The 12810-nt window shown below is 34.8% G+C and overlaps 1 protein-coding gene across 1 annotated transcript; it reads right to left on the reverse strand.

Moving 5' to 3' along the window:
- Nucleotides 1–339: 339 nt before the first annotated feature.
- Nucleotides 340–837, reverse strand: LOC105537619 (60S ribosomal protein L26-like). Its single transcript, XM_011977277.1, has one exon. The coding sequence runs from the start codon at nucleotides 799–801 to the stop codon at nucleotides 340–342; it is 462 nt and encodes a 153-aa protein (XP_011832667.1). The 5' UTR covers nucleotides 802–837.
- Between the last annotated feature and the right edge of the window lie 11973 nt (nucleotides 838–12810).

Consider the following 12810-nt stretch of genomic DNA (forward strand, 5'->3'; position numbering starts at 1 on the left):
ATAAGCTTTGCTTGAAATGATCTGAGTAACAACACGAATCTCCCACATGACGTGGTTGGACTAATGTCTATAAAACTCTTTACTAAGATGCTGTGGTCTCTTTTTATGCAGCGGGCAGGAAGAACCTTTTGGGCAGTTACAATAGTCCACATTTCTATGCAGGGTGTTAAAAATCAGCATTCAAAAACACAAACGACTTAATCAACCTGTAATGAACGCTTATTGTGTGTCATAAATTATTCTAAGCCTTTGGTACTGATGGTAAGTAGTAGAGTCAAGATTCAAACAAGCAATTTGATTCGGAACCAGTTCTTTTTGTTTGTTTGTTCGTTTCAAGTTTTAATCAAAGCTTTTATGTAAGATTACTTCCTGCATCTTCTCAATTGTTTCTTCCTTGTATTTGCCCTTTTCCTTTCCTACTTGGTGAGATTTGGCTTTCCGTTCAAGGATCTTTTTGCAGTCTTTGTCCAGTTTTAGCCTAGTGAGAACCACCTTGCTGGGGTGAATGCCTGCCTGGACAGTTGTGCCATTAGCCTTTTCCCGCTGCACCCGTTCAATGTAGGTAACATATTTCTTCCTGTAAACCTGGACTACTTTGCCCATTTGCTGACCTTTATAGTGTCCTCGTACAACCTGAACTTCATTATCCTTTTGGATGGGCATGGATCGCACGTTGTACTTCTGTCTCAGCTCTTTGGAAAGAAGGGAAGACATAATCTTCCTGCGAATGTGGGAAGGTGCATTGAAATGCCTTTTGCGATTCTTGCTTCGGTTGGAAGTCACAAAGGGATTAAACTTCATTTTGTCCGCTCCCGCTTGGGTGATGGCCGCAAAAGGGAAGAGAGCTCAGAATCAGTTCTTAACCACTGCACAGTGCTGCTCTCTAATCTTAATTAATGGAGTGAAAATACATTTTATGGAACCACACTAATCTATGAAAATAGCCTGCCTAATTGGTAAATTTTTATCTAAATTCTAAAGAAAACAAGAAGACAAAGATGAATATAGGTTTTGCAAATTACCTGTGGGTTTGTGAGGGTAAGTTCTACAAAGCGTAGGGACAACAGACACATTTATTTAAAGACAAGGTGTGTTACAGTAGGTACATAGGAAGGCATGAGCAGGGCAGGAGAGGGCTTCCCCCACTACCCAGAATGTCAGATGAGCATCAATTGATGGTCAGGCAGCTGTTAACTGTTTCTCTAAAATAATCATTGGTCACAGTCAGTGCCAGAGAACGGCAATCTCCCTGTCGATAGGAAAAACCTGAAAGTGTTGATCAGCAGCTTCCTATTGGGAAGCTCAGCAGCTGAGCAGTTGAGCAAGAAGCAAAATGGCAGAGTTTAACTGGTGTATGACCTCCGGGGGACATTCAGCCGGTGAGGGAACTCCTCAGGTGAGCATGAATACAACTCCAACAGGTACACTGTGCATCCTCCCCTCTCCAGTGCTAGGCAGGCACTGCACGTGCAGGAAGCCCTCCCCCATGGAAGAATCAGGGGAAACGTAGGGCAAGACCCCGGAAGCATGCCAGTGTATAAAACCGCAAGTCAAAAGGTCATACTGTGTACTCCATCTCTCAAGTTGGCCACTTGACCCTCTTCCAAGTGTACTTTCCTTTCTTTCACTCCTGCTCTAAAGCTTTTTAATAAACTTTCACTCACTCCTGCTCTAAAACGTGCCTCGGTCTCTCCTTCTCCCTTATGTCCTTCAAATTCTTTCTTCTGAGGAGGCAAGAATGAGGTTGCTGGAGACCTGCCGGTAACATATTTCGGTGCCATGTAACTCTAATACTTTCCACTGCTACCAGATGTATATTAATGATGGAGGAAAACTGAGGCAGAATTTAGAAAAATAAACCAAGAGAGGAGCTCAACTTTGATTTAAAATGTAGTATTGTCTTAAAGAAAAGAAAAATTCTGTAAACTTTCTGTGAGGAGAAAGGACTTTGGTTTAAGGATTGTCTGGAGTAAACCTTTGTGAAATCAGGCACATTTCTTATAATCTTGGGATTTCAATTCTCACATTTATAAAATAAGAATGATAATAACTCCTTCGTTAATTATTTCTAAGGATTAATCAGTAAAATGTGTAGCCACTTGGCAAAAACTAAATATGCACTAAAAATGATAGTCTTCATTAAAGAAAAAAAAAAAACCAAAACTTACATTGGTGTACTGAGAGAATAAAATAGTAAATCATCCTGAAAAGAAATTCAAATGTTGTTCCAAAAACAACCAAAGCTCATTTCTTTCTTATGTAACAATTCCAAAGAGATCTCCCTTTAAGAAAGCTCTCTGCTCTGGGAGTTTATTAAGGGACCTAAGTTCTTTCTTTGATATGACTCCACCATTCCATAGATTCTTCTCATCATCCAGGTTACAGCTGCCATGAAAGAGCGAGTGTATGAAAAAGACACACCCACTCTGGTAAGAGCCCTGGAATAAAAGTGGTTCAAACCATTTTTGCTTACTTTCAATTGAGGAGAATTAGTTGCATGTCCCTCGGTAAGAGGCTGAGTATACAACCATGATTCTCTTTCTCATTTTAGCTGCAATTACAATGTGAGGTTCCAGTCTGGCTCACAATCACCTCATACCACATGCCTACTGTCCCAATCCTGTGCCATGTCTTTTTCTGATTTTTGCCTGTGATTTCCCAGTAACACACAAACACAATTTGGAAGTGCAGGAACATTAAGAGGAGCAGGAAGGGCATAATATGCCATTGGAGTGAATGGAAAAATTCTCCAGCTTTAGTTCTTGAGAGAGACCGTACTGAGAGGATTTCTGTATTTGTCTTAAAAGACCCCATGGCAGCAACTCTAGAGCATCCTTATGTTGAGACTCCTCCTAACTTGTCTCTCTCTCTCTCCCCTCCATTGCTATGCTTCTTGCAATCGGTTCTCAAGTAAACTACCTGCACACAATTATTTCTCTAAGGCTCTGCTTTTGAAAAAACCCAAGTCACAATTTTTCACCATTTATTTATAAAGAGTCAACTGTATTTTCAAACCTTGTCCTCCTAGTAAAGGCATTTATCTTGAACAAGAGAAAATGAAAGATGCATTAACTGTATCTATCTTGATCTAATTAATTAATTTATATAATTTTATACCAACTTAGATTTATCATTGTCTTTTTAACTATGACAATAGTGGATTCTTGAACACTTTATTTATGAGAATTTATAAATTTTCATTACTCTCCTACACCAATAAACGAGTATGAAAACTTATCCAGTGGATTATTTTGCTTTTGAGTTTTTTCTTATTAACAGAGATGTTAAGAAAATAGTAAGTGATATGTGCTCATTTTAATAATATTACATTTCTAGAGTCATTTCTAGCTTCATGTCAGAGTCCATAACAATAACAAATATGATAATAAAAGAAAACCATCATGCTGATGCATACTGGGGTCAAAGTGAGAAACTAAAGCACAAAATCAATACAACAAGTGTTTGTTAAAAGTTGATATTCCTGGGAGACACTACACCTCTATAAGGATGAAGTGTGTGGTGGCAAACCCAATTAACACATATTGAGACACATTCTATTAATTTCAGTGCTACTGCAATATCCAAGGTGGAGATGTTGTCAAAAGGGAGTTATTTTCAAGTTTGCATGTATCTATTAGATTCCTGCAAAACAACACGAATTTTCACAAAAATATAGATCAGCTCCCCTTTCAAATCATTGTTCCTGGAGTGTCTTAGCAGGAACTATGCCAATTTTCATAGCAAGACCAATTTCTTCTTGATGAATCATTTGTCTACATAGTGAGCCCTGCCAAACTACGAAAAAAATAATTACTTGTGGACAGGAAATATTTAACTGTAAATTACTTTGATTTCCCTTTACCTAAATTCAGTGTTCTAATTCCTTAATTCTCATTGCATTGTATTATTACTGTTTCTATTTTAGCATCTCATACAAGCTATAACTTTATTGCAAAAATATTAAATAAGCAAGTGTGTAGACACACACAGACACACAAACTACACACTCAAACATTTGTAAATCAGTAAATCATTGGCTTTGCTTATCTTACAATTATTAGCTTGCAAACACAAAGCAATGAAAAAAATTCTATACTCTTTTAAAATGCGTAAAATTAGGCAGAAACATTAAGTAGGACATCTACCAAGTTCTTAAGTGCATACACTTTTATACCACCATTGCATTTGGTTGTGTTTCTAGTCTAAATCTAAAATTATCTGACATGACCAGGCATGGTGGCTCAGGCCAGGAGCGGTGGCTCATGTCTGTAATCCCAACACTTTGCGGGCCAAGGTGGGTGGTTCACTTGAAGTCAGGAGTTCGAGACCAACCTGGCCAACATGGTGAAACCCCACATCTACCAAAAATACAAAAATTAACTGGGTGTGGTGGTGGGTGCCTGTGGTCCCAGCTACTTGGGAGGCTGAGGCTGGAAAATTGCTTGAACCTGAGAGGTAGAGGTTGCAGTGAGCCAAGATCACGTCATTGCATGCCAGCCTGAGTCACAGAGCAAGACTCTGTCTCAAAATAAATTAAAATTAAAATAATTTGATGTTAATATATTTTCCACAAAATCCTATTATCCGTGAACACTCCTAAGTCTGCACATTGTTTTAGCAATACTATTCGGTATTTTAAAGGTTCATTTTGGTATCAGGTTCTGAAACAGGAACAGGAGTGAGAAGAATAACAGCTTTGCATTCATCCCAAATCTGAATGGGTTTGTGGAATTACCTTTCTGAAGCTGGTGTTTCTGAACAAGAAGTATCATTGGGAGACATTCAATTTCTCTCAGCATTGGGGATATATTATAATGTAGGCAATGACTGTTTTTGTTTTCACTCTCCCTAAATACAGAAAAAACCTCCCTGTTCTTGAACTTCCATTGCTTTGAAACTCAAACAAACAACCAACCACAAATGCCTTCAAGCCCTTTTACCTCTATTTCAGCTTTTGCCGCGCACTGCAGAGGATTTACCTGGCTCATTTTCTCAGTTATCCTATGGATCCTCCATATCAAAAGATTCAGGAGTGAGAATTTTCTTCTTTATGGACATAAAGGTAAATTATATGTGGAACCACGAGGAGAGTATTTTCCATTATCAGCCCAGGTATTTATAAATAAAATTTTAGCTATGGCGTCATGGACTTCATACACAAATTTTAAAAATTCTTTTACTATTGTTTTTACTCCTTAAAGAGTATTAAAGTAAGAAAACCAAACACCGCATGTTCTCCCTCATAGGTGGGAATTGAACAATGAGAACACTTGGACACAGGGTGGGGGACATCACAAACCGGGGCCTGTCATGGGGTGGGAAGAGTGAGGAGGGGTAGCATCAGGAGACACACCTAATGTAAATGACGAGTTAACGGGGTGCAGCAAACCAACATGGCACATGTATACATATGTAACAAACCTTCACATTGTGCACATGTACCCTAGAACTTAAAGTATAATTAAGAATACATAAACAAAAATTTTAAAAAAGAGTATTAAAGTAAGAGCCTAATAATCTTGCTTTTGTAACAATCATAAAAAGAGGAATATCAGTTTTCCAGAACTCGATGTGTTCCTTAATATCAAAGCTTTATAGGCATAATTTGCAAATCCACATCTGGGACACCTCTGTAGATTTATCCTTGCTTTACCTTCAAGTTAGAGAGAACAGTTAGGTCACAGAACGCTAATCTTATCATAAACTAGTACCAAATCTTTAGTTAAGGAGGGACTATTCCTTAGAATTTCATGAAATATATGTTTTATCATGTTTATTTATCATTAAAGAAATTGCTATTTTAAACCACACAAACACACCCATAGAGGTAAGTGTTGCAATTTTACAACTATATGGGTCCATTTACTGTCTTTCATTTGCTTAACAATTGAGTGTTGAACACTTGTTATATTCAAAACACTTTCTAGGTGTTTTGCATATATCAGAGAACAAAATAGACACGTTTCCTGCTCTCAAAGAAATTAAATTTTAGAGGAGAGGCAGTAATCAATGAATAAAATGAAGAAAGCAAATTATTTGCTATGTAAGAAGAGGGTAGGTGATAAGTTAAACAATACTCGTACATCAGGACAAATGGGTAGCTGTGTCTGTAACGATGTTATCATTTAAACGAGACTTCTCTAAGAAGCTGACATTTGGTAAGAACTTAAAGGAGGCATATCCATCCGGAAATAGAAGAGTATTCAGATTTCGCAAAGGATTTAAGTAAGGAGCATGCCTGTTGTGATTGATACTCTCAAAGAAGATGGATATAGCTGCAGAGGAATGGGAGAAGTCTGCCGGGGTGGGGGGAATGAATAGCAAGAAATAAAGTAGCCAAGTCATAAGGATCCTTAGAGAATATTTTAAGGCCTCTGTCATTACTTTAAATAGTGCAAGCAGACATTGCAAAGATTTAAGCAAAGGGGTGACAGAATATAACATATATTCAAAGGATCATACTGGTTGCCATATGAGAATATGAGGGCAAGGATAAAATTATTTTAAATTGTAATTTTCGTAAAAGAAAGAGGAATTTTAAACGTCATTCTAAGAAGTATTTTTTACTTCTTAGATGGATTTAAGTCTAGAATGTTGATCCCAGAATGAATAATATAATAGTAAATATTTATTTGTACCTATAATTACAATGAAAAATTATGTATCCATACACATGAAGTTATAAGGTATTTTTTTAAATAGACATTTAGCTTATAGTATTGTCATTCATCTCAATGAATGCCAAATAAAAGCAAAATATCATATTTGGCTTTCTGTATTATCATTTTACCTATCTAGTTTTTATTCTGTACAATTCAAAGTTATTGTTATACACTCTGTAAGTTTTGACAGCACAGTATTCAAAAACTATAGGCCAAATTAAGATACAGAACACTTCCTCAATGGCCCTCTATAACAGTTCCATGCTCTCTGTAGTCATTTACACTTACTCCAAATCACTCATTTATTCTCCACTGCCATACTTTTGTCTTGTGATGAATGTCACAGAAATAGAGCCATGTAATACCTATGGGCTTGAGCCTGGCATGTTTCACACAGCATAGTGGATCTGAGATTTATTCATGCCGTGTGTGTCAGTTCATTTTGTTACATTGCTGACTGGTGTTTCACTGTATGGATGTTACATAATTTGTTTTTCATTTACCTGTTAGAGAACATTTGTCATGTTTTCACTTTTGAGTTATGACAAGCAAAAATGTTATAAACATCTATGACCAGATTTTTTTATGAACAAATTTTTTTGGTGAATATTTATTTATTTATTTATTTATTATTATACTTTAAGGTCTAGGGTACATGTGCACAACGTGCAGGTTTGTTACATATGTATACATGTGTCCTGCTAGTATGCTGCACTCATTAGCTCGTTGATGCACCCATTAACTCGTGCGAATATTTTTCAATACATAGAACTGGAATTGCTGGTCATGTAAGGGTATGTGTGACAATTCCCAAACTGCCAACTGTTTTCCATCACCTTCTATCCCTACCAACAATGTAAGAAGTTTCATATTACTCTACATTCCAGCGGGCACTCATTACTGTCAGTTTAATTAATTAATTTATTTTTCACTGTGGCGCTGTGATTTTAATTTGCATATTTCTAACAACTAATTATCTTAAGAATCATTATTTAAATGTAATAAAGGTATGCAGTTTATTTTCCAACCGTATACATTTTTTGATAAGGTGTTTATTCAAATCTTTTGTTCATTTTTTTGGTTGTTTGACTGTTTGCATTCTTGTTGTTTAGTTTTGAGAGTTTGTATATATTCTGGACATAGATCATTTGTTATGTAAATGGTTTCAAAAATATTCCTATGACTTGCAGCTTGTCTGTTCATTCCCTTAGTAATATTATTATAGGGCAAAGTTTTAAATTTGTATGATCTATTGCTTTTTCTCATATGGTTTTGCCTTTTTCTGTTCTATCTAAGAATCTGTTGAGTAACCCAGGTTTACAAATACATTATCTTAGGCGTTCGTATGGAAGTTTTGTAGTTTTACATTTCACATTTAGATGTGCGTGGATTTTTTATACGGTTATTTATAAAAAGATAATTATTCCAGTACAATTTTATGAAAGGACCAGCTTTTCCCCAGTGAAGTATATTTGAAGCTTTCTAAAAATAAATTGCAACACAGATTAAAAAAGAAAAAGAAAAAGATTGCTCTCACTGGCCAAATGACCATGCAAGGGGTAGCCTGGAAAAATAGGAAAGTTTTGAATAATACTGATTTTACTCTAGCCAAACACTATAGAAAAATAGTAGGCTTTGTTCCATACACATAGGAAAAGGCTAAATGGGAATACTAGAAGTCCACTCTCATGAGACAGTAATGAGGCTCCACATACCACCGCAAGGGTAATGCCAGAAAAGTCCAAATAGGGAGCCAGGACTTTCATCATCACCAGCTAATAACAGGACTTCCCTCCCCCTATGCTGCTGTTTATTGGAGACCACGTGGGCAGCTTAGACACCTACCCTCATCTAGCAGTAATAAGGCATCCTTGCCGCTCTGTGCTGGGTATCGCAGAGGAGTCCCAGTGGATAGCTAGGACTTTCAAAATCACCTGGTAACAAGTTGTAACAAAGCCACTCCAACCAGTGTTAGTGAAGACCATGTGAGGAGCTGACACTTCCAGCCCAGGCTATCAGTAATAAGGAGCTCCCTCTCAAGTGTCAAAGGAGGCCCCCTGGAAGGGATGAGCCATCCATTCTTCTCCTGCCACAGCATTGTCCAGGAAGCCAATTAAAACAGAATATTTAAATAAGATTGAAAACATAATAACATGATATGAAAATATTCATGATTTAATAGAAAATCATTTACCATACCAAGAACCAGGAAGATTTCAAACTAAATTAAAAAAATTAAAATACAGATAATAGATGCCAACACTGAGATAACACAGATATCAGAATTACCCAACTAGTATTTTAAATCAGTGATGGTAAAAATGCTTCAATCAACAGTTTTGAACATACTTGAAATGAAATAAAAAAAATATAAAGACTTAACAAAGAAATAGAATTTCTCAACAACAACAAAAATTTAAAGAAGGAGAATAAAATGGAAAATTTAGAACCGCAATAGTATACAATATCAAAAGTAAAATCTCAGCGAAGGGCCACAATATTGCTAAGATGTATGGAAAAAGGAAAGAATTAATGAATTGAAAGAGGACAATTAAAAATACACATTATGAATAAAAGTTAGACTGAAAAAAATAAACAGAGCATTACAGACCTGTCTGTCACAAAAGATCTAATATTCATGTTATCAGAATTTCAAAAGTAAAGAAGAAAGAAGTGGAAACTGAAAAATTACTTGAAGATATAATGGCTGAGAACTCTAAAACATCTGTCAAGACATAAACTTACAGCTTGAAGAAGCTGAAAGAACTGCAAAAATGTTAAATACAAAGACATCTATGCCAAAATCATCTTAATCACACTTCTTACAACTAAAGACAAAGAAAAAGAAAACAATCTTGAAAGCAGCCAGAATAAAAGTAACATCATACTTTGGGGAAAATATTATCTGAATGACAGGTTTTTCACAGAAGCCGTGGAGGCCAGAAGAAAGAAGCACTCTCGTTTTGATGATGAAAGAAAAGAACTGCAAATCCACAATCCCACATCTAGGGAAAATATCCTTTGAGAATAAAGAGAAGTAAAAAAATTCTCAGAAGAAGAAAAAAAAAGAAGTTGTCATCAGCAGATTTATCCTAAAGAATAACTAACAGAAATTCACTCAGTAAAAAAGAAACGTTAAGGGAAGGAATGATATGACATTGGATTAGAACAAAATACTTGGTAAGCAAAAATTAGGGAAAAATACAGTAAGTTTTCTTACCCTTTATATGTTTTTTAAATTAGGTTTGATGGTTAAAGCAAAAATTATAATACTAACTGATACGGTTTAAATGTATGTACAGAAAATATTTAAGTCTATTAAATTATAAGCAGAGAGAATAAAGGAATATAAAGAGAAGTAAGGTTTATATGTTCTGCTTAAATTTCATTACCTAAATTTCACGGAGGTTAGAAGATACATATAAACTGTGTAATTTTGAATTATTGCATAAAGGAAACCTGCAATTTGAATTAATTTGGAGATAATAAGTTAAAAGAGCATAGACAAATATATGCTTATTTTTATATACCCTTTGGAATGGTTAATTTTATTGTCAACCTGACTGAGCCACAGTGCCCAGATATTTAGTAAACATTATCCTGGAGGGTTCTATGGTAGTGTTTTTGGATAAGATTAACATTTAAATTGGCAGAGTTTGAGTAAAGCAGAGTGCCCTCCATAATGTGTGGGCTTCATTCAATCAGTTGAAGGCCTTATTAGAGCGAAGACTGACCTCTCATAAGCAAGAAGGCATTCTTTCAGGAAACTGCTTTGGACTCCAGTGAAGCTCTTCCAGGAGTCTCTAGGCTGCAGGCCAACACTATCAGATTTTCAGATTTCAGAATCTCCAAGCTTCTGCAATTGCATGAGCCAATTCCTGTCTATCTTTCTGTTTCTGTCGCTCTTTGTCTGTGTCTCTGCCTTTGTCTATCTCTTTGTCTCAGCATCTGTCTCCATTTCTATCTGTGTGTGTGTGTGTGTGTGTGTGTGTGTTTGTGTGTGTGTGAGAGAGACTAATATACCCCTTGCTGATTTTATATCTAGTTCTTCTATTAACTGTTGACAAAGGGGTGTTGAAGTTTTTCAACTACAATTTTAAATATGCTTCCATTTCACTTTTATCTATTTTGATTTATGTATGTTACATCTCTGTTGTTTGGTGCATACACATTTACAATTGATATACAATCTTAGTGTATTGGCTCTTTAACCATTATAAAATGATATGTAAATACTTTCTGCTTCTCTCTACATGTTACCTTATTCTAGAGTGACTCAGGACATCTACAGGTTCCATTTCCAAGGTACCTACTATGATATGTCATATCTTAGACTACAACAAAAGAATTTCACCCAATTTAAATAATTACAATTATAGAGTCTCAAAATAAAATGTAACAAAACTAGAAATAAATAACACTTTTTCTTAATTCTGAAGAATCAGAAAAAAACATATTTTAAAAAGAATTATGAGTCAAAAAGGAATCAAGAAACACATTTAACTGAATAAAAATGAAAATGTAACATATTAATAGTTTCAGAACATAGCTAAAACACTAACGAGTGGTCAACTTGTAACACTAAATGTGTGCGTTAGAAAGAAGACACCTCAAATAACTACTCTCAATTACCACCTCAAGAATCTAGAAAAAGAAAAGTAAAATAAACCCAAAACTAGCTGAATGAAAGAAATAATAAATATAAAAGCAGAAATCAATGAGATTGAAGACATAAAACCAATAGAGAAACTCAGTAATACAAACAGCTGGTAATTTGAAAATAAAAAAAAAACTGATAGAATTTTAGTAACACTAATAAAGAAAGAGAAAACACAGATTGCTAATATTAGGAATGAAATAGGACATGTCACTAGAAACCCTGCAGATATGACAAAGATAAGAAGAGAATATTATGAAAAACTCTACAAACATAAATTTGATGTTTTAGATGAATTGGACCAGTTACCCATAAAACCAAACTACTGGAACTCACTAAATATAAAATACATAATTTAAATATTACATAAACACAGTTCAAAAAGTAAACAAAACAAAAACCCCAGAGGAATATTCCTCATAAATACAGAAGAAAAGAATTTTGTAACATTAGCTAATAGAAATCAACATTATATAAACAGAATTATACACCATGAACAAGTGAGTTATTTTAGAGATGTAAGACTTCCAATATTTGCAAAGCAATTAATTTAATCTACCACATTAACAAACTAAAGAAAGAAAATCAGATGATCATATCAATTAATGAAGAAAAAGCGTTCAACAAAATTCAACATACATTCATGACAGAAACCAAAAACATAGGAAGAGAGGAGCATTCACTCAAAGATGAGGAACAAAGAAAGCATGTCCATTCTCTCATTCAAAGCAAGCATGCCCACTCTTATTCAAAATCGTGCTGGATTTTTTTGCCAGTGCAATATAGCAAGAAAAGTAAATAAAAAACACACAGTGCAGTGAGCCGAGATTGTGCCACTGCACTCCAGGCTGGGCAACAGAGTGAGACTCTGTCTCAAAAAAAAAAGATCAGAAAGAAACAAAAGTCTCTGTTTGTAGATTACATGATAGTCTATGGAGACAATAATCAGAAATCTCTAAAAAGAAAAAAGAAAACTTAGAAATGTCAACTAAGTTCAAAAAATTGGAAGATAAAACATAAAAAGTCAACTGTATATCTATATACTATCAATGACGAAGTGGACAATAAAATTAATAATTTGCATTTACAATTATAATGACAATTACTTCAAAGACAATGAAATATATGTGTAAAACTAACAGAATGTGTATAGTGTCTGTATGCCAAAAAATATGCAACAACAATGAAGGAAATCAGAGAAGATTTAGATAAAAGAGATGCATTGTTTACGAATTGGAAGACTCAAAAGCATAAATATGTCAGTTGTCTCCAAATTAGTACTTAGGTTTAACATGATTTATATATAAATTTCTACAATATTTTTATGTGTATATAGATGGAGTTATTCTAAAATGTATACAAAAAGGTCAAGAAACTAAAAAAAAAAAATTGAAAAAGATGTGAAGAATGAGTCTATCCAATTAAAAAACTTATTATGTAGCTACAGGAATCAAGACTGTGTAATATTGTGGGAAGGACAGGCACAATTTA

The sequence above is a fragment of the Mandrillus leucophaeus genome, unplaced genomic scaffold (genome assembly GCF_000951045.1).
Source record: "Mandrillus leucophaeus isolate KB7577 unplaced genomic scaffold, Mleu.le_1.0 Scaffold176, whole genome shotgun sequence".
Classification (NCBI taxonomy): domain Eukaryota; kingdom Metazoa; phylum Chordata; class Mammalia; order Primates; family Cercopithecidae; genus Mandrillus; species Mandrillus leucophaeus.